Source organism: Cuculus canorus, chromosome 32, assembly GCF_017976375.1.
Source record: "Cuculus canorus isolate bCucCan1 chromosome 32, bCucCan1.pri, whole genome shotgun sequence".
Classification (NCBI taxonomy): Eukaryota; Metazoa; Chordata; class Aves; order Cuculiformes; family Cuculidae; genus Cuculus; species Cuculus canorus.
Window position 1 is genome coordinate 315,884 of NC_071432.1, and position 20,800 is coordinate 336,683.

At 56.6% G+C, this 20,800-nt stretch overlaps 3 protein-coding genes across 3 annotated transcripts; all 3 read left to right on the forward strand.

Moving 5' to 3' along the window:
* The first annotated feature begins 848 nt into the window (after positions 1-848).
* LOC104067761 (non-structural maintenance of chromosomes element 3 homolog) lies at positions 849-4,766 on the forward strand. Its single transcript, XM_054052180.1, has 10 exons — positions 849-884; positions 980-1,035; positions 1,738-1,839; positions 1,932-1,995; positions 2,316-2,395; positions 3,165-3,259; positions 3,366-3,488; positions 3,573-3,635; positions 4,124-4,238; positions 4,328-4,766. Exons 1-10 carry the CDS (start codon positions 851-853, stop codon positions 4,388-4,390), a joined length of 795 nt encoding a protein of 264 aa, XP_053908155.1. The 5' UTR covers positions 849-850; the 3' UTR covers positions 4,391-4,766.
* A 1,030-nt stretch (positions 4,767-5,796) lies between these two features.
* HSD17B10 (hydroxysteroid 17-beta dehydrogenase 10) lies at positions 5,797-8,845 on the forward strand. The gene is made up of 6 exons (XM_054052176.1): positions 5,797-5,899; positions 6,828-6,992; positions 7,080-7,244; positions 7,662-7,790; positions 7,879-7,987; positions 8,085-8,845. Exons 1-6 carry the CDS (start codon positions 5,876-5,878, stop codon positions 8,273-8,275), a joined length of 783 nt encoding a protein of 260 aa, XP_053908151.1. The 5' UTR covers positions 5,797-5,875; the 3' UTR covers positions 8,276-8,845.
* Positions 8,846-8,935: 90 nt separating this feature from the next.
* NAA10 (N-alpha-acetyltransferase 10, NatA catalytic subunit) lies at positions 8,936-12,239 on the forward strand. Its single transcript, XM_054052173.1, has 8 exons — positions 8,936-9,040; positions 9,441-9,539; positions 10,339-10,397; positions 10,525-10,570; positions 11,040-11,155; positions 11,258-11,302; positions 11,732-11,816; positions 11,946-12,239. Exons 1-8 carry the CDS (start codon positions 9,020-9,022, stop codon positions 12,168-12,170), a joined length of 696 nt encoding a protein of 231 aa, XP_053908148.1. The 5' UTR covers positions 8,936-9,019; the 3' UTR covers positions 12,171-12,239.
* The last annotated feature ends 8,561 nt before the right edge of the window (positions 12,240-20,800 follow it).

Sequence of the window (20,800 nt, forward strand, 5' to 3'; positions counted from 1 at the left end):
GTGTGGCAGCCTTACTGTGTCAGCCATCTTGGGCGACTTTGCGGTGCGACATAGCGGCCATCTTGAGAGTGGCACCAGTGTACCATGACTACCACTGGCGCTCTGGCGGCCATCTTAGGTGTGGCACAGGACCTCTAGGGCAGCTACTGCTGTGTGGCGGCCATTTTGGGAGTCAGCCATCTTGAGTGTGGCGAATGCCCCTGAGGTGAAATGGGGCATAAAAATGAGCCCCCGTTTCCCGCCTTTTTTTTGCCACCTGATGGGGGCGGGGTTTGCTGAGCGGGCGTGGCTTATGTGGCGGGAAAGTGGGGCTTAGACAGTTGCGAGGGGGCGGGGCTTGTGCGGGGAGAGTGGGCGTGGCCGTATGGTGGGCGTGGTTTTACCAGAGGGGCGGGGCGTGAGGGAGGCGGGGAGGGGGAAAGAAGAGGGGAAGGAGTGGAGAGGGAAAGAAGGGGGAGAAGAAGGGGAGAAAGAAGAAAAGGGGAAAGGGGGGAAAGAAGGGAGGAAAGAAGGAGAAGAGAGGGGAAGAAGGGGAGAAAGAAGGAAAGGACGGGAAAGGGGGGAAGAAGGGAGAAAGAATGAAAGAAGGGGAAGAGAGGGGAAGAAGGGAAGAAAGAATGCGAGAGGGGGAAGAAGGAGAGAAAGAAGGAAAGAAGTGGGAAGAGAGGGGAAGAAGGGGCGCGGCTTGTACAGAGGGAGCTCCACGCTCCGGCTTTGAGGTTGTGCGGTGGGCGGGGCTTTGGGCAGAGTGGGCGTGGTCCAAAGTGGGCGTGGTTTGTGTGGAGGGAGGCGGGGTTGGGCGCGCGCGGGGCGGTGGGTGGGGCTGTGTGGTGTGGGGCGGGGTTTGCCCATGTGGGCGTGGCCGGGCCCGCGCAGGGCCGCGGGTAACGGCTGCTGAGGGGCGGCTTTGGGGGGTTCGGGGCGGACCGGGGAGGGTTCAGGCCGGTTCCACCCCTCCCGGCGCGTCTCTTCCCCCCAGGGCTGCCCCGAGCCATGTCCCAGAGGAAGCGCAGCAAAGGGTTGGGCTCCTCGCAGGTCAGGAGCTCCTCCTCTCCTTCCCCTCTTCTTTTCTTCTTCCCTCCTTTGCCCCTCTCTTTCCCCCATTCTTTCGCTCTCTTTCCTCTTTCCTTTCCCCCTTCCTTCCCCTCTCTTTGCCTCTCCTCTGCTTCCCTCCTTCCTTCCCTGCCCTTCTCTCTTCTCTTTCCCCTTTTCCTCTTTCCCCTTTCCCTCCTCCCTCTCTCCCTCCTTCCCTCCTCCTTCTCTTTCCCCCTTCCCTTTTCCTCTCTCCCCACTCTTCCCCCTGTCCTCCCTTCCTTTTTCCCCCTTCCCTTTCCCCCTTCCCTTTTTCCCCCTTCCCTTTTTCCCCCTTCCCTTTTTCCCCCTTCCTTTTTCCCCCTTCCCTTTTCCCCCTTCCCTTTTTCCCCCTTCCCTTTTTCCCCCTTCCTTTTTCCCCCTTCCCTTTTTCCCCCTTTTCCCTTTTTCCCTCCCTTCCCTTCCCCCTTTTTCCCTCTTTTCTCCCCTCCTCAGCAGCTTTCCCCTCTTTTTTCCCTCTTTTCTCCCCTCCTCAGCAGCTTTTCCCCCCTTTTCCCTCTTTTCTCCCTTTTTCCCCTCTTTTTCTCCCCTCCTCAGCAGCTTCTCCCCTCTTTTTTCCCTCTTTTCTCCCCTCCTCAGCAGCTTTTTCCCCCTTTTCCCTCTCTTCTCCCCTCCTCAGCAGCTTTTCCCCCTTTTCCCTCTCAGGCAGACGATGGTGAGGAGGATTTCGCCCTCACGCACACCCCGACGCCCACGCAGGTGCAGCGGAGCCTGGCGCGGCGCCCCCAGGACCAGGTGAACCAGAAGGTGGGACGCGACCATCCCCTCTCCCTCCTTTCTCCACGAAATCCCTCTCACCTCCTCCATTCCCATTCCGTCCGGCTTTTCCCACCCCGCAGGTCAGCGAGCTCGTTCAGTTCCTGCTGGTGAAGGACCAGAAGAAGATCCCCATCAAGCGGGCGGGTGAGTTGAGGGGGAAGCTGGGACCCCAAAACCCTCGGGACCCCAAAACCCTCGGGACCCCAAACCTTTGGAGAGCTCAAGCCCTTGAGGACCCCACGCCCTCGGAGACCCTTAAGCCCTGGGCACCCCCAAACCCTTGGGACCCTCAAACGCTTGGAGACCTCAAGCCCTTGGCACCCTGAAACCTTTGGGATCTGTAGCCCTCAGCGACCCCCAGACCCTCGGAGACCCTCAAACTCTTGGGAACCGCCAAAGCCCTGGGACCCCCAAACCCCTTCCCCATGAGCGTCCCGGCTCTCTCATCCACCCCCTCCTCACAGATATCCTGAAGAAAGTTATCCGGGAATACAGAGATATCTACTCCGAGATCCTCAGCCGGGCGGGAAGGACCCTGCAGCAGGTGAGGAGAAGGCACAGGGAATCAGGGAATCGGAGAATGGTTTGGGTTGGACCTTAGAGGTCATCCAGTCCCACCCCTGCCACGAGCAGGAACACCTCCCACTGGATCAGGGGCTCCAAGCCCCATCCAACCTGGCCTGGAACACCTCCAGGGATGGGGCAGCCACAACTTCCACTGTTCCAGGGCCTCACCACCCTTATCTTGAAGAAATTTCTCCTTAAATTAAGCCTAAATCTGCCCCTCTCCAGCTTAGACCCGTTCCCCTCATCCCGTCGCTCCGAGCCTTTGTGAACAGCCCCTCTCCGGCTTTCCCGGAGTCCCTTCAGGTTGCTCTAAGGTCTCCTCAGAGCCTTCTCCAGGCGGAACAAGCCCAACTCTCTCAGCCCGTCCTCGTACGGGAGGTTCTCCAGCCCTTGGATCATCCCTGTAGCCTCCTCTGGGCCTGTTCCAACAGCTCCATCTCCCTCTGTTCCTTCTCCGGCCTCTCCAGGTCCCTCTGGAACCTCATGAGGTTCTCCCAACACCACTTCTCCATCTTGTAGGGGGCAAGGAGTGGATTTTAGGTGGCGATGGGTGGATTTAGGGGGCAGGACTTGGATTTTAGAGGGTAGAGAGTGGATTTTAGGGGGCAGGACTTGGATTTTAGAGGGTAGAGAGTGGATTTTAGGGGCAGGACTTGGATTTTAGGGGGTAGAGAGTGGATTTTAGGGGGTAGAGAGTGTATTTAAGGAGACAAAGCCCTGTTGGATTAACCCTTCGCCTCTTGCAGGTGTTTGGGCTGCGGTTGGTGGAGATCGACACCAAACACCACATCTACATCCTTACCAGCGACCTGCCTCGTGCCGAGCAGGAGAACTTGCGCCAGTGAGGAGCTTCGGGGGGGGTCCCTTGGGTGATTTTGGGGGGCTCAGATGCCATCGAAGTGGTTCTGTGGCTCCGGTGGGTGACGGCGCCTCTCCACGTGCTGCAGGGACAACCAAACCCCCAAGTTGGGGCTCCTCATCGTCATCCTCAGCTTCATCTTCATGAAGGGCAACTCGGTCAAAGATGGTGCTGTGTGGGAATTCCTTCGCCGGCTCCGGCTCCAACCAGGGTAGGAATTGGAGGCTGGGGGGAGGGACACAAGATGGGAATGGGGTTTGTTAGCGCCGCTTCTCGTTAACCCCATCGCCCGTAGGGAGCGCCACGAGGTCTTCGGTGATGTCAAGAAGTTGGTGACAGAGGAGTTTGTGCGGCAGAAGTGAGTCTGGGGGGGAGATTTTGGGGGTGAGGGGCCTTTTCCAGCCCCTGCAGTGGGGATCCCTCCTTTTTTGGGCCTCTGGGCTGGGGGTCCCCCCTTTTATCCACCCCCTGGGGGTGGGATTTACCCCCTTTTCCAACACCTGGTGTCTCTGGGGTGGCGGTCCCCCCGTTTTTCCTCTCTATGGGGATGAGGTTTACCCCCTTTTCCAGCATCTGGGGTGGGATTTACCCCCTTTTCCAGCCCATGGGGTCTCTGGGGTGGGGGATCCCCCTCTTTTTTGAGCCCTGGGGTCCCCGGTGTGCACAGAGCAGCCCCGGCGCCAGCCTCGGCCGGGCTGTTTATACCGCACCGCAGAGAGAATTCCCGGAGCTTCCCTCTCTCCCGGCAACTCAAGGTCCGCCTCGCAGGGATGAGGGACAACCGGACACCCCTAAAAACCCTGGGGATCCCCCCCAGAAATGGGCTCACCCCTCCCTTTTTGGCAGGTATCTTGAGATCATCCCTATCCCACTGACGGATCCTCCGGAATTCCAATACCAGTGGGGACCGCGGGCGGCCAAGGAGACTTCCAAGAGGGATGTTTTGCGCTTCGTGGCGAAGGTGAAGCCACTTTTGGGGGGTTACCTCAGGTTTTGGGGGATCTGGGGCTCAATTTGACCCCCCCTTTTTCTCCTAATTCTCCCCCCCAGATCCAAGGGAAGGATCCCACCTTCTGGATGAGCCAATACAACGAGGCCAAGGCCACGTCGTAACCCACATTCCCCCTCAAAATAGAAAGGTACCCCTTTTTTGGGGTGCAATCCTGTAATTTCAGTGTTTCGTTAAGGCATTTTTTAATTGGGGGGGTTAATAGCGTTCAGGATCAACATTTTGTGGGGTGAAAATGTGAGATTTTTGGGGGGATCCCCCAAAATCTCATCCCCCCCCCAATACCTGGAGGGGGATAAGGAGATCCATGCCTTTCTTTTGGGGTGGTTTAGGTGTTTTGGGGGTGTCTTTTACCCTGGAGGGGGCTCGGGGTGAGTCCAGTCCCCGTTTTGAGGCTACGGTGACCATTTTGGGGGGTCTTGACCCCATTTTGTGGGGCCTGGTGCCCATTTGGGGAGGGATTGAGCTTCTTTTCATGAATAAAAGCTTCGTGAGGAGAAAGTCCCCTTTTTGACGAGTAAAATCTTCATTTTAGGGGCACGGTCACTGTTTCGGGGGGTCGCGTTTGCCGTTTTGGGGAGCGTGGTTTCCTTTTTGGAGGGGAATAGGGCTCAGTTGGGGGGAACAGACCCAGTTTTGGGGAGCGTTCACCCCATTTGGGGCATATAATCCATTTTTGGGGATATTGGGGGGCCTCAAGCCCACTTTGTGGGGGATTTTGCACCTCTTTGGGGAGGATTTGCCCCATTTTGTGGCAGATTTGCTTCATTTTTTTTTGGGGGGGGAGTTTTCTCCATTTTGAGGGAGGATTTTCCCTGGTTTAGGGGAGGATTTTCCCAATTTTGGGGGGATTTGCCCAAATATGAGAGAGATTTGCCCCGTTGTGGTGTATTTTCCCCGTTTGGGGGGAATTTTTCCCCGTTTGGGAAGTATTTTCCCCATTTTGGGAGGAATTTTCCCCATTTTGGGAGGTATTTTTCCCCGTTTGGGGGGACTTTTTCCCCGTTTGGGGGGACTTTTTCCCCGTTTGGGGGGAATTTTTCCCCGTTTGGGAAGTATTTTCCCCATTTTGGGGGGTATTTTCCCCATTTTGGGAGGTATTTTCCCCGTTTGAGGCGGACTTTTCCCATTTTAAGGGCGATTTGCCCCATTTCGGGGCGGCACAGATCTCATTTTCGGAGTCCAGTCTCCATTTTGGAACAACTGAGCCCGTTTTGGGGGGGAGAAAATCTCCCTTTGGGGGACTCAGTCGATCCCCACCTGACAAACCACCCCGAGCCCCACAGGCTCCCGCCTACGTGCGGCCCCTCAGGCCACAAGCCCCGCCCCCTCCGTTCCCGCCTTGCGCTCTGATTGGCCGGGATCACCCTAAGCCCCGCCCACTTGTTGCCGTCCCGCGTTCGTATTGGTTTGGCCTTCCCCCAAGTCACTCCCTCCCCCTCCCTCTTGCCGCCCCGCGCTGTCATTGGCTGGGAGACGCCTAAGCCCCGCCCACCGGTGTCGCCCCCGCGCTCTCATTGGCTGAGCTGCTTGCCTTAAGCCACGCCCCCTCCGCCCCACGCTCCCATTGGCCGGGTGGAAGGGAGGCAATGGCGGCGATCCGGAGCGTGAAGGTAACCCGAGGCCACCGCAAACCCCCCCCCCGCCTTGGGCCACTGGGAGATCTTCATGGGCCACCAGGATCCTCTGGGAGACCCTGAGAACCACTGGGAGACCCCCGTGGGCAACTGGGAGCCACTGGGAAAGCTCCTTGGACCACCAGGACAGTCCTGTGGGCCACTAGAAAAACCCTGTGGAGCACTGGGAGACCCCCAGGAGCCACTGGGAACCCCCGTGAACCGTCAGGATCCACCGTGGGCAACCAGGAGACCCGCGTGGACCACCAGGAGCTACTGGGAGAGCTTAGGGCCACTGGAAACCCTCCTTTGGGCCACGGGGAGACCCTCGTGGACCACCAGGAGCCACCGAGAACCACCAGGCATCCCCCCTGGGCCACCAGGATCCTCTGGGAGACCCTGGGAACCCCTGGGAGACCTTGATGACCCCACCTTGGGCCACCGGGAACCCCCCTTGGGCCACCAGGAGAATCCTGTGGACTACCAGGAACAACTGGGAGACCCCTGGGAGCTACCAGGAGAACTTTGGGCCACCAGGAGACTCCTGTGGGCAACTGGGATCCTCTGGGAGACCCCGGTGAGCCCCATGAGCCACCAAGACACCCCAGTGGGCTACCAGGATCCACCAGGAGACCCCGTAGGCCAATAGGAATAACTGGTAGAACCCTGGGCCACCATGAGACCCTTGTGGGCAACTGAGAAAAGCCCATGGGCTACCAGGAGATCCCTAGGAACCACTAAGAAAGCTCCGTGGGCCACCAGGAGAGCCCTGGGAACTACTTGAAACCCTGTGGAGCACCAGGAGACCCTCGTGGGCCACTGGGAAACCCCCATGGACCACCTAGTGACCTTGATGGTCCACCAGGAGAAGGGGAGTGGTCCCCCCATCCCATCCACCCCCTCTTTTCCCCCTCCCCATCTCCAGGGAATGGTGGCCTTGGTGACCGGTGGTGCCTCAGGATTGGGACGAGCCACGGTGGAGCGGCTGGTGGAGCAAGGATCTCGTGTGGTCCTCCTGGATCTTCCCACTTCATCGGGGCTCCAGATGGCCAAGGAGCTTGGAGAACGCTGCGTCTTTGCCCCGGCCAATGTGAGCAACCATGAGTTGAGGCCTCCAAGGTGGTTTCTCCTCTGTTTTCCTCCTCTGGTGACATCCAGGATCTACTTGGATCCATAGGTGACATCAGCTGAGGAGGTCGGAGCTGCCTTAGACTTGGCCCAGAAGGAATTTGGTCGCCTGGACCTGGTGGTGAACTGTGCCGGCATCGGCATCGCCGTCAAGACCTACAACAGCAAGAAGGACAAAGTGCATGAGCTGGAGGACTTCCAGACGGTCATCAACGTGAGTAGGAAGGTGGTGGGGCAGGTGGAGGATGGCATGGGTCCATGGGGTGGGTCTGGAGGTGTCCCCAGGTCTATGAGAAGGAAGGTTGTGGGGTGTCTCAGGTCCATAGGGTAGGTTTGGAGGTGTCCTGGGTCCATAGGGTGGGATTGGGAGCTTCCATGGAGTTTGGGGGTGTCCTTGGAGTTTAGGGGTGTCCACGGGGCTTCAGGGTGTCCATAGAGCTTCAAGGTGTCCATGGGATATGGGGGATGTCCATGGTATTTTGGGGGCATCTTTGGGTTTCAGGATATCCATGGAATTTGTCCATGAGGTTTTGAGGCATCTCTGGGGTCTCCATGGAATTTGGAAGCCGTCCTTGAGATCTAGGAGCATCCACGGAATCTGGAGGGATCCCAACTTCTCCTCCTCTCCCAGGTGAACCTGGTGGGCACCTTCAACGTCACCCGCCTGAGCTCCCGCTTGATGAGCCGCAACGAGCCCGATCCCGATGGCCACCGGGGCCTGGTGGTCAACACAGCCAGTGTGGCCGCCTTTGAGGGCCAGGTTGGTGCCATTCCCAATGTTCCCGAGGTGGATCCTGAAGGATTTGAGGAACTTGAGATCCTCCCAACTCCACCATCTCCTTCCATAGGTCGGCCAAGCGGCTTACTCGGCTTCCAAAGGTGGGATTGTGGGAATGACACTTCCCATCGCCCGTGACTTGGCTCCTCTCGGCATCCGTGTGGTCACCATCGCTCCAGGTACGGATCCATTGAGATAGAAGAGGTGGGATGCGGGGCATGAGCTCCTTCCATCATCTCACCCGTCTTCTCCACCTTCGTTTTCGGGGTTCTTCAGGCTTGTTCTCCACTCCCTTGTTGGCTGCCTTGCCGGAACGCGTTCGGAATTTTTTGGGACAACAAGTGCCTTTTCCATCCCGTTTGGGAAACCCTTCGGAATACGCCCACCTCGTCCAGGCCTTGGCTGAGAACCCCATGATTAACGGCGAGGTGGTGAGGTTGGATGGAGCTCTTCGCATGCAGCCTTGAGGGCTGGGGCTTCTCCGCATCCCACATTCGGGAATGCTGGAGCTGGGAAGGTTCTCTCCGGATCACAGATGTTCCACCTCGGAACACTCCAGGCTGGGAAGATGGACCCTGCTAGGATTGGGGAGATCCCCCAGGAGTGGGGATGCCTCATGGATTTAGGGATACACTGAAGATTGAGGGATACCCTTGCGATTGAGAAGAGACCCCATGGATTTAGGGATAACATATGGACCCAGGGATGCCCCGTGGATCCAGGGGCACTCTTGGGATTTAGGGATAACCTTGGGATTCGGTGACATCCCATGGATCCAGGGATAACCTTGGGATTTGAGGATGCCCCATGGACCCAGGGATGACCTTTGCATTTGAGGACCCCCTTGGGATTTAAGGATACCTCATGGATTCAGGAATGACCTTGGGACCCAGGAATGCCCCATCGATTCAGAGCTAACCTTGGGATTTAGGGACAACCCATGGATTCAGGGATAACCTCAGGATTGAGGGATGCCCCATAGATACGGGGTCCCTCGCCCTGTACCACCCCCCAATCAATAAATCGCTTTCAGCCACCTGCAAGGACTGCGCGCTCTGATTGGCTGGGGGGGGGGGGGGGGGGGTCTCGGGTGGGCGGGGCGAGTTCGGCGCTGATTGGCGGAGGGGGCGGGCACTTCCGCCGGAAGTGGTGCCTGAGGGGAGCGAGGAGGAGCAGGGACGGGAGGGAAGCGGCGGCGGGCGGCCGCAACCATGAACATCCGGAATGCGCGGGTGGGCGGCGGGGAAAACGGGGTCTGAGGGGGATCCTGGGATCTGGAGGAGGGCTCTGAGGGGGATCCCGGGATCTGAGGTGGATCTTGGGATTCGGAGAGGGATCCTGGGATCTGAGGTGGATCCTGGATCTGGAAGAGGGTTCTGAGGGGGATCTTGGGATCTGGAGGAGGGTTCGGGGGGGGGGGATCCTGGGATCCGAGGTGGGTCCCGGATCTGAAGGAGGGTTCTGGGGGGTATCCTGTGTCCTGGAAGAGGGATCTGAGGGGGATCCCATGTCTTGGAGAGGAGGTCTCTGAAGGAGACCCCAAGGGATCCCGCATCCCCGTGGCTCCTTTAGGGAGCTCGCCTCACCCCGGGTGTGTCTGTCCCGTCCCCACCCTGACGCTCCCGCCGGCAGCCGGAGGATCTGATGAACATGCAGCACTGCAACCTGCTCTGCCTGCCCGAGAACTACCAGATGAAGTATTATTTCTACCATGGCCTCTCCTGGCCTCAGGTACCTCCCTTTCCCTGCTCCCGGGTCCCTCTCCAAAATGCCTGGATCCCCCCTGGATTCCAGGGTTCCCTCTATCCCAAATTCCTGGGTCCCTGCTGGATTCCAGGGTCCCCTCTACCCAGATTCCTGGGTCCCTCCTTGCTTCCAGGGTCCTTTCTATCCCAGATTTCTTGGTCCCTGCTGGTTTTCATGGATTTGGAGGACCCAGATTCCCATGTCCCTTATCCTAGACATCCGCATCCTCCTCTATCCCGTATTCCCTCTTTCCCAGGCATCTGGATTCACCATTGCCAGACACTTAAATCCCTCTCTTGGACATTGCGTTCCCCTTTTCTCAGACACTGGGATCCCTTCCTGGATCCATTTCTGGATTATCCTATTCTGGATAATCCTATCTTGGATTCCTGGGTCCCCCCCCCCCAGATTCCAGAGTCCCCTCTATCCCAGATTCCTGTGTCCCTTATCCTAGACATCTGGATCCTTCTTTTCTTTGGATTCCCTCTTTCCCAGACATCTGGGTTCCTTGTTCCCAGACACTTAAATCCCTCTCCTGGACATCTGGATTCCAGGATCCCCTCTATCCCAGATTCCTGAGTCCCCCCTGGATTCCAGGGTCCCCTCTATCCCGGATTTCTGGGTCCCCTGTCTGGACACTTGGATCCCTGTATCCCATTTTCCTGGCATCTCACCCCAGACTTCCAAATCCCCTCCCTGCATCCCTGGGTGCCCCCCAGATTCTTGAGTTTCCCCCCAGCTCCGGATTCCTGGCTCTCTGCAGTCACTGCTTTTTCCCCCTCAGCTCTCTTACATCGCCGAGGATGAGAATGGGAAGATTGTGGGCTACGTCCTGGCCAAGATGTGAGTGCGGTTTAGGGGGGCTCTGTCCCCCTCTTTCCTCTTGATTTGGGGCGGGTCTTAGTGGCGGAGGGGGGCTTTGATGGGATTTGGGGGTGTTGCCCCCCAACTCATCTCCATTTTCCGGCAGGGAGGAGGATCCCGATGACGTTCCTCATGGACACATCACATCCCTGGTAGTCACCATGCACTTTAGGGGGTGCTTGAGGGGCTTTTGGGGTCTCTTAGAGGGGTTTTGAGGGGGTCTGAGCATTTGGGGGGGTTTTTGGGGGGATTTGGGGGCACCTGAGGGGTTTGGGGGGGCTCTTTGAGGGGGTTTGGGGGCACCTGATAGGTTTTGGGGGGGCTCTCTGAGGAGGGCTGAGCACTTGGGGTGCTCCTTGAGGGATTTTGGGGGTCTCTTGCTATTTTGGGGGGCTCTTGGTGTGGATCTGAGCATTTGGGGTGCACTTTGGGGGGGCTCTTTGAGGAGGTTTGGGGTCCCCAGGTGGATTTTGGGGTGCTCTGGGTGGATTTTGGGTCCCACAGGTGGTGATGTGCTCTCATTGGGTGTTTTTCTAAGTGCCCTGTATAAGTTCATGGTTCCCTGGGAGGGTTTTAGGGTGGATTTTGGGGTGCTCTGGGTACATTTTGGGGTCCCCCCAGGCGGTGAAGCGCTCACACAGGCGCCTTGGGCTGGCGCAGAAGTTGATGGACCAGGCCTCGCGTGCCATGATCGAGAACTTCAACGCCAAATACGTCTCCCTCCATGTCCGCAAGAGGTGAGAGACACCCCCCTCCAACCCCTGCTTTAGGGACCCTCCCTCAATCAATAACCCAGCAGGGGCCCCCCAAAAATGACACACACCCCCTTTTGGTCGCAGCAACCGGGCAGCTCTGCACCTCTACTCCAACACGCTCAACTTCCAGTGAGTGAGGGAGGAATTTGGGGGGCGTTCAAGGGGAATTAGATGGGGCTGAGACAATTGGGGGGTTCAAGGGAGATTTTGGGGGGGCGCCTGAGGGGGTTCAGGGTGGTTAAAGGAGGATTTGGGAGTTTCAAGGGGGATTTTGTGGGGTTCAAGGAAGAATTTGGTGGGGCTGAGGGGATTTTGGGGCACCATAGGGGAATTTGGGGGGGGAGTGAGGGGGAATTTGGGGGATATTGGGACTGGGGGGATTTGGGGGGGACTTGGGGATATTGGAGGGCTTTGGGGGGGTTATTGGTGGAGTTGGGGGGGGCTGGGTATACTGGAGGGTTATTGGGGCATTTGTGGGGGGGGTCTGAGTATTTTGGGGTGGTATTTGGGGGTCTCTTGGGGGGTTTACATGCCCCCCAAACCCCCCGCGTCCCCCAGGATCAGCGAAGTGGAGCCCAAATACTACGCTGACGGTGAGGACGCTTACGCCATGAAGCGCGACCTCACCCAAATGGCCGACGAGGTAGCGCTCTCCTAAACCCCATTTTTGGGGGCTCTGGTGTCCTCCCCCCCCCCAAAAAAAAACCCAACTAAATCCTTTCAGCCCCCCATCCCAGATTCTGTAACCACTCCCATTTTTAACCCCTTCCAGCTCAGGAAGCAGGTGGAGCAGAAGGAGCGTGGCCGCCCCCCCGCTCCCACCGAGCCCCCCCGAAGCGGAGATGGGGTTTGTGGGAGTGGGGGGGTCTCCCAAAATCCCCCCGCGCCCCCCCCTGAAGATGGAGGGGGAGACAGCAAAGATCTCAGCGAGGTGAGCGAGACCACCGAGAGCACTGACATCAAAGACAGCTCCGAGGCCTCCGACTCCGCTTCTTAGGGACCCCCCCCAAATCCCTAAGGAGCCCCAAAACCCCAGGGACCCCCCCTTGGTGCTGGGGGGGAACAATAAACCCCCTCCCTCTCCAGCCTGCGCCTCTTCTGTGCCCCCCATAATCCATGGAGTGGTGGGGGGCAGCTTTGAGGTGTCTTGAGTCTCTTTTTTTTGCCCCCCAAATCCCCTCAGAAACTCCCCAAACAGGCGACTTTTTACGTCAGATGCCCTCCCAAACTCCCCCAACCCACAATTTTTGCCTCAAATCTTCTCGAATTTCCCCTCAAGCTCCCCCAAACTGCATTTTTTTTACCCAAATCCCCTCACAAACTCCCGAAATAGGCAAATTTTTACCTCAAGTCCCCATGAACACACTCAGAAATGTGAATTTGACCCTAATCTCCTCACAGCCCTCCCCAAACCTGCAACATTCACCTCAAATCTTCTCAAATTTTCCCTCAGGCACCCCAAAACTGCATCATCTTACCCCAAATCCCCTCATAAACTCCCCCAAACTGCTATTTCTACCTCAAATCCACCCCAGTCTCCCCAAAAGTGTGCTTTTTACCTCAGATCTCCTTTCACAATTGCCCCAGACCCACACTTCCACCCCAAGTCTCCTCTCAACCTTTGCTGAAACCATGACTTTCACCTCAAATCTTCTCAAATTTCCCCTCAAGCACCAAAAAACTGTATCATTTTACCCCAAATCACCTCACAAACTCCCCAAATAGCTGACTTTTTACCTCAAACTCCCTCCCAAAACTGCAGCTTTCACCCCAAATTCCCTCATAGCCCTTCCCACGCGCACAACTAATACCTCAAATTTTCGCAAATTTCCCCTTAGACTCTACAGAACTGCATTGTTTTACCCCAAATCCCCTCACAATCTCCCCCAAACTGCTATTTCTACCTCAAATCCACCCCAACCTCCCCAAAAGTGTGCTTTTTACCTCAGATCTCCTTTCACAAATGCCCCAGACCCACACTTCCACCCCAAGTCTCCTCTCAACCTTTGCTGAAACCATGACTTTCACCTCAAATCTTCTCAAATTTCCCCTCAAGCACCCCAAAACTGCATCATTTTACCCCAAATCACCTCACAAACTCCCAAAATAGGCAAATTTTTACCTCAAGTCCCCACAAACACACTCAGAAATGTGAATTTGACCCTAATCTCCTCACAGCCCTCCCCAAACCCACAACATTCACCTCAAATCTTCTCAAATTTCCCCTCAGGCACCCCAAAACTATATAATTTTACTCCAAATCCCCTCACAATCTCCCCCAAACTGCTATTTCTACCTCAAATCCACCCCAACCTCCCCAAAAGTGTGCCTTTTGCCTCAAATCTCCTTTCACAAATGCCCCAGACCTACACTTTCACCCCAAGTCTCCTCTCAACCTTTGCTGAAACCATGATTTTCACTTCAAATCTTGAATTTCCCTTCAAGCTCCCCCAAAATACATCTTTTGCCTCAGATTTTTCCCTCAAGCTCCCCAAAACCGCAACTTATTTCTCAGGTTTTCCCTCAGACTCCCCAAAAATGCATATTTTGCTTCAAAATTTCCCTCTAGTTTCCCCAAATATGCATCTTTTGCCTCATATTTCCCTCAGGCTCCCCCAAAATGCATCTTTTGACTGAAGTTTTCCCCCAAAATGCATCTTACCTCAAATTTTCCCTCCAGTTCCCTCAGAGACGCATCTTTCCCCTCAACCCGCCCAAAGGGCGTTGAGGAGGGGGCGTGGTTTTGCTTGGCCACGCCCCCGGTCTCAGTGATTGACAGCGTGAGGGCTACAACGTGCCCCTCCCGATTGGCTGAGGCTCCGCCCCCTCCCCCGCTGATTGGCTGAGACTCCACCCACTGAGAGGAGGGGGTGTTTGGGGAGTCCCATTGTCACCGGAAGTGACGTAGGGGGCGGGGCGTCCCGGGAGGTGGGCGAGGAGTGGGCGGTTACCGAGGATAACGGGGCTGAGGGGGGAAAAGGGAATGAGGGAGAAGAAAAGGGGATTTGGGGAGCGGGAAAAGGGGATTTGGGGGTTCGGGGAGCAGAAAAGGGGATTTGGGGAGTGGGAAAGGGGGATTTGGGGGTTCGGGGAGCAGAAAAGGGGATTTGGGGAGTGGGAAATGGGGATTTGGGGGTTCGGGGAGCAGAAAAGGGGATTTGGGGAGTGGGAAATGGGGATTTGGGGGTTCGGGGAGCAGAAAAAGGGGGTTTGGAGGGTGGAAAATGGGGGTTTGGGGGTACGGAGAACAGAAAAGGGGATTTGGGGAGTGGGAAATGGGGATTTGGGGGTTCGGGGAGCAGAAAAGGGGATTTGGGGAGTGGGAAATGGGGATTTGGGGGTTCGGGGAGCAGAAAAAGGGGGTTTGGAGGGTGGAAAATGGGGGTTTGGGGGTACGGAGAACAGAAAAGGGGATTTGGGAGTGGGAAAGGGGGATTTGGGGGTTCGGGGAGCAGAAAAAGAGGATTTGGGGAGTGAGAAAGAGGGATTTGGGGGTTCGGGGAGCAGAAAAAGGGGGTTTGGAGGGTGGGAAATGGAGATTTGGGGGTTCGGGAGCAGAAAAAGGGCATTTGGAAAGTGGGAAAGGGGGATTTGGGGGTTCGGGGAGCAGAAAATGGATTTGAAGGTTCAGGGTAGAAAAAGTGGGGATTTGGGTAGAAAGAAAGGGGGCTTTGGGAGTTTGGGGAGCAGAAAAGAGGGATTTGGGGGTCCATGGGAACAGAAAAAGAGGATTTGGGGAATAGGGATCTGGAGGTTCAATTGAGCAGACGAGAGGGTTGGGGGAGCGGGAAAGATATGTGGGGATTCAAGGCAGAAAAGTGGGATTCGGGGAGCAACAAAGAGGGATTTGAGAGTTCAGGGAGCAGAAAAGTGGGATTTGAGGAGCGGGAAACGGGGATTTGGGGTCTGCACCTGTCAAATCTTTGTTCTATTCCAAGGTGGGACCCCAAGAACCGGGAAACTCGGGATCCAAGAGCTGGAGAGACCATTTTGTCCCATGTCCTGCCCCATCCCGGCGAGACGGAACGTGGATTGGGAAAACGTCCAAGAGCGAACAACGTACCACCATCAAATTCCTGGTGAAACGGGCTAAATCTGCTACGGAAACATTCCATTTGTTGAGGGAGGCGTACGGAGCCGAATGTATGTCCCGCGCCCGCGTCTTCGAATGGCATCGGCGCTTTTCCGAAGGCAGGGAAAGCGTGAGAGACGACGAGCGCCCCGGTCGCCCTCGGACGGCCGTGACGGATGCCAACGTCAAAAAAATAAGGGATATGATTGGAAAAGAGGGAAAATTAGGAGTGCGAGCTATAGCCGAGCGAGTGAAGTTGGATCGGGAAAGCGTCCGACGCATCCTAACGGAAGAATTAAACCTGAGGAAGGTTGAGGGAGCGGAAAACGAGGATTTGGGGAGTGGGAAAGGGGGATTTGGGGGATTGGGGAGCAGAAAATAGGAATTTGGGGAGTGGGAAAGGGGGATTTGGGGGATTGGGGAGCAGAAAATAGGAATTTGGGGAGTGGGAAAGGGGGATTTGGGGGATTGGGGAGCAGAAAATAGGAATTTGGGGAGTGGGAAAGGGGGATTTGGGGGATTGGGGAGCAGAAAACAGGAATTTGGGGAGTGGGAAAGGGGGATTTGGGGGATTGGGGAGCAGAAAATAGGAATTTGGGGAGTGGGAAAGGGATTTGGGGGATTGGGGAGCAGAAAATAGGAATTTGGGGAGTGGGAAAGGGGATTTGGGGGATTGGGGAGCAGAAAATAGGAATTTGGGGAGTGGGAAAGGGGGATTTGGGGGATTGGGGAGCAGAAAACAGGAATTTGGGGAGTGGGAAAGGGAGATTTGGGGGTTCAGGGAGGAAAAAAAAGGGCATTTGGGGAGTGGGAAAGGGGATTTGGGGGATTGGGGAGCAGAAAATAGGAATTTGGGGAGTGGGAAAGGGAGATTTGGGGGATTGGGGAGCAGAAAATAGGAATTTGGGGAGTGGGAAAGGGGGATTTGGGGGATTGGGGAGCAGAAAATAGGAATTTGGGGAGTGGGAAAGGGGATTTGGGGGATTGGGGAGCAGAAAATAGGAATTTGGGGAGTGGGAAAGGGGGATTTGGGGGTTCAGGGAGGAAAAAAAAAGGGCATTTGGGGAGTGGGAAAGGGGATTTGGGGGTTTGTGGCGCAGAAGAGGGGATTTGGGAGTGGGAAAAGGGATTTGGGGGTTGAGGAGCAGAAAAGGGGGGTTGAGTAGAAAGAAAGGGGAATTGGGGGGGTTGTGGAACAGAAAATAGGGATTTGGGGAGTGGGAAAGAGGGATTTGGGGATTCAGGGAAGCAGAAAAAGGGGATTTGGGGAGGGGGATTTGGGGGTTCAGGGAGTGGAAAAGAGATTTGGGGCATGGGAAGCGAATTGGGTGAGCAGAAAAGGGGGATTTGGGGGTGTCTGAGGAGCAGAAAAAGGGGATTTGGGGAGTGGGAAGGGGAATTGGGGGTTCAGGGAGCAGAAAATAGGAATTTAGGGAGTGGAAAAGGGGGAGGTTGGGGGTTCAACGAGCAGAAAAGGGGAGTTTGGATAGAAAGGGGGATTTGGGGGCTCAGAGGAGCAGAAAAGGGGGATTTGGGGAGTGGGAAAAGGGGATTGAAGAGTTTGGGGACCAGAATTTGGGGGTTCAGGAGAACAGAAGAAGGGGATTTGGGATTCAGAGAGCATAAAAGGGGGATTTTGGTGGCAAGAAAGGGAGATTTAGGGGTTTGAGGAGCCAAAAAGGGGGATTTGGGGGTTCAGGGAGCAGAAGAGCGGGATTTAGGGAGTGAGAAAGGGAGATTTTATGTGTAATGGAGTTTTTAACCCAAAGTTAAAATCATTTTGCTCTGGCATCCATGGGATTCGCCGGATTTGGCTCCTTGTGGCTTCTCCCTCTTCCCAAAACTGTGATCCATGCATGAAGGAACCCGGTTTTCCTCCCTGGAAGACGCAAAAGTCAAACCGACGGAGATGTTGGAATTCCTTGAGGTGCTTCCAGGACTGGTGGGAAGAGGATGAAGTTGTGTTTCGGTTTAGATGAGAAATATTTGGAGGAGGAGTGGAATTCCGAGTGATTTGTTGAATAAAAACCCACTTGGGGGGCCGCCGGCGGTGGCTTTTTGTTGGATAGAAGATATTTAGGGATAGAAGAAATGATGATAGGTTTTACAAGTTCTTGACTTAAAATGTACAAAGATGGACTGAAATCTGGTGCTTTCTGAGCTCCCCGTGACCTCTTTGGTCATCTCCAAGTCCCTTAGGACCTTCCTGGGGGTCTCCAAGCCCCTTATGATCTTCCTGGGGGTCTCCAAGCCCCTTATGATCTTCCTGGAGGTCTCCAAGCCCCTTATAATGACCCTCCTGGAGGTCTCCAAGCCCCTTATGATCTTCCTCGGGGTCCCTAAACCCCTTATGATCTTCCTGGAGGTCTCCAAGCCCCTTATGATGACCTTCCTGGGGGTCTCCAAGCCCCTTATGATGACCTTCCTGGGGGTCTCCAAAGCCCCTTATGATGACCTTCCTGGGGGTCTCCAAGCCCCTTATGACCTTCCTGGGGGTCTCCAAGCCCCTTATGATCTTCCTGGGGGTCTCCAAGCCCCTTATGATCTTCCTGGGGGTCTCCAAGCCCCTTATGTTGACCTTCCTGGGGGTCTCCAAGCCCCTTATGATCCTCCTGGGGGTCTCCAAACCCCTTATGATCTTCCTGGGGGTCTCCAAACCCCTTATGACCTTCCTGGGGGTCTCCAAGCCCCTTATGATGACTTTCCTGGGGGTCTCCAAGCTCCTTATGATGATCTTCCTGGGGGTCTCCAAGCCCCTTATGACCCTCCTGGGGGTCTCCAAACCCCTTATGACCTTCCTGGGGGTCTCCAAACCCCTTATGATCTTCCTGGAGGTCTCCAAGCCCCTTATGATGACTTTCCTGGGGGTCTCCAAACCCCTTATGACCTTCCTGGGGGTCTCCAAACCCCTTATGACCTTCCTGGGGGTCTCCACGCCCCTATGATGACCTTCCTGGAGGTCTCCAAGCCCCTTATGATCTTCCTGGAGGTCTCCAAGCCCCTTATGATGACCTTCCTGGGGGTCTCCAAACCCTCAGGAGGAGGAGAGCGATCGCCCTTAAGGACTGAGTCAAAAGCGCGCGCGCGCGCGCCCGCTTTGCGTCACGTGGCGCGTCGCCCCGCCCCCCCGCTCTGACTCAAGGCTCTCGCCCCTCCCACGCGGCTGTAAAAGCCACGCCCCCTCGCGCTGACTCCAGACCAAGCCCCGCCCCTATCGTGACGTCACCAAGGCGCAGCCAATCAGCGGCACGCACGGAGACCCGCCCCCCCCCATCGGCACCCGGGGGACAGGACTCCTCCAGAGCCCCCGGGACCCCTCTAGGCCCCCCCCAGATCCCTCCAGGACCCCTCAATGGATCCCCAGAACCCTCCTAGACCCCCCCAGGACCCCTTTATGGACCCCCCCAGGACACCCCCAAGACCCCTTTATGGACCCCCCCAGGACACCCCCAAGACCCCCTTATGGACCCCCCCCCAGGACCCCCTTATGGATCCCCTCTAGACTGCCCCAGGACCCCCTTATGGATACCCCTAGGACCCCTCTATAGACCCCCCCAGAACCCCTTTATGGATCCCCCCAGAATACCCCCCAGGACCCCCCTAGACCCCCACAGGACCCCTTTATGGCCCCCCCAGGACCCCTTCATGGACCCCCTTAGACCCCCCCCAGGACCCCATTATGGACCCCCCCAGAACCCCTTTATGGATCCCCCCAGGATACCCCCCAGGACCCCCCTAGACCATCCACAGGACCCCTTTATGGACCCCCCAGAACCCCTTTATGGATCCCCCCAGGATACCCCCCAGGACCCCCCTAGACCCCCACAGGACCCCTTTATGGCCCCCCCAGAACCCCTTCATGGACCCCCTTAGACCCACCCAGGACCCCATTATGGACCCCCCCAGAACCCCTTTATGGATCCCCCCAGGATACCCCCCAGGACCCTTTTATGGACTCCCCCAGGAACCCTTTAGGGACCCCCCAGGCACCCCAGGACCCTCTAGCCCCCCCCCAGAACCCCTTTAGGGACCCCCAGGTCCATTCTAGGACCCCTCAGGAACCCTCTTAGGGCCCCCCAAGCCTCCCCCCAGCACCCCAACCCCCCCTAAATCACAAACACCCCCACAAGGACTTGGGGAGACGTCATTCCATGGCTGTATATACACGGAGGGGACCCCAAAAGTGATGGGGGGGGCACACAGGAGGCAAGGGGGGGTCCCATATGATGTCGGGGGGGGGGGTCCCACAAACCCCCTTTTTCCCAAGGAGGGGCAATTTGGAGGTCCAAACTCCTTCCTTAAGTGATTTAGGGGTGAAAATTGGAGTATGAGGGCAGTGAAAATTGAGGGGGGGTGTGTGTATTTTTGGGGTGTTCCCCCCCCCTCACGTCAACCAAGCCAACGCTAAATAAAGCCCCAAAGCCAGGGCGGCTGTTGGACCCCCCCCATCCCCCCCCCAAGCTACCGGTACCAAAACAGCTAAAGCCAAAACCACACCACAACCCCTCAGGGCCCCCCCCAAACCCCCCCTGGGTCCCCCCCATGTTTGGGGGGGTCTGGCTGGCACCACCAAAGCCCCTTCCACTGGCCCCCCCCTCCCTAATAAAACAGGGGGGCTGCTCCGTCCCCCTGTCCCCCCCCCTTCCTCCTCGTATCTCAAAGCCATCTCGTTAGCTAACGAAGTGTTAGGGGCTCGTTCAGGGAAAGGGGGGCCCCCATTTTTTGGCGGGGGGTCCCCGTTTTCACTTGGCTCCCCCCGTAACCGGCGCAGGTGGGAAAGATAAAGCAGTTCCAGCTCTCGTGCCACCGCCTCCTCCTCAGCACCCTAAAAATGACGGGGGGGGGGGGGGGGGCAGGATTTTAGGGGACCCCCACCTCAAAAAAGGGGGACACCCCATTTTTTTTTAGGGGGGGTGGAGGTGTTATCTTACCTGTGTCGCATCCGGAGAGGGAGTTGGGGAGGGGTCGGGTTCTGTAGGAGAGAAAAAAGAGGGGTGAGGAAGTGGGGGGGCATCCAAAATGCAGGGGGGGAAGCCTTAAATTAAGGGGGAACCCCTGAAATTAGGGGGGGGTAACCCTAAAATTGAGGGAGTATCCATAAAATTGGGGGGGCGGATACTCACCTGTGCTGCAATCGGGGGGTGGGGGCAGCGCGTCCTCTGCTTCTTGCAGCCTTTTGGGGGGAGGGCACAGATGATGGGGGGCACTGGAGAGGATCCAGCGCCCCCTCCCCCCAATTTAAAGGGGGGACATGCAAGTTTCTGGGGAGGTAAACCCCATTTTTAGGGGTCTGACTTCAGTTTGGGGGGGGGTTTGAGCCAAATTTGGGTGGGGTGAGGGGTTGATCCTAATTTAGGGGGGAGTTGATCCCAATTTTTGGGGGGGTTAAGCCAAGTTTGAGGGGGTCTTTATCCCAATTTCAAGGGGTTGAGCCCTATTTGAGGGGTGATTCAGCCCAATTTTGCGGGTCTTTATCCCAAATTGGGGGGGTTCAGCCTAAATTGGGGGGTGGGTGAGCAAAATTGAGGCAGTTGAGCCCCATTTGAGGGGGGGTT

Bases quoted from the DNA above. Each gene is read 5' to 3' on its own strand.
- LOC104067761 (XM_054052180.1), top strand. From the start codon at position 851: ATGTGGGCGTGGCCGGGCCCGCGCAGGGCCGCGG. The intron at 1,840-1,931 runs GTGGGACGCGAC...CCCACCCCGCAG, and splicing joins AGGACCAGGTGAACCAGAAG to GTCAGCGAGCTCGTTCAGTT. The intron at 2,396-3,164 runs GTGAGGAGAAGG...CGCCTCTTGCAG, and splicing joins CGGGAAGGACCCTGCAGCAG to GTGTTTGGGCTGCGGTTGGT.
- HSD17B10 (XM_054052176.1), top strand. From the start codon at position 5,876: ATGGCGGCGATCCGGAGCGTGAAG. The intron at 7,245-7,661 runs GTGAGTAGGAAG...CTCCTCTCCCAG, and splicing joins ACTTCCAGACGGTCATCAAC to GTGAACCTGGTGGGCACCTT. The intron at 7,791-7,878 runs GTTGGTGCCATT...CTCCTTCCATAG, and splicing joins TGGCCGCCTTTGAGGGCCAG to GTCGGCCAAGCGGCTTACTC.
- NAA10 (XM_054052173.1), top strand. From the start codon at position 9,020: ATGAACATCCGGAATGCGCGG. The intron at 9,041-9,440 runs GTGGGCGGCGGG...TCCCGCCGGCAG, and splicing joins TGAACATCCGGAATGCGCGG to CCGGAGGATCTGATGAACAT. The intron at 11,156-11,257 runs GTGAGAGACACC...TTTTGGTCGCAG, and splicing joins TCCCTCCATGTCCGCAAGAG to CAACCGGGCAGCTCTGCACC.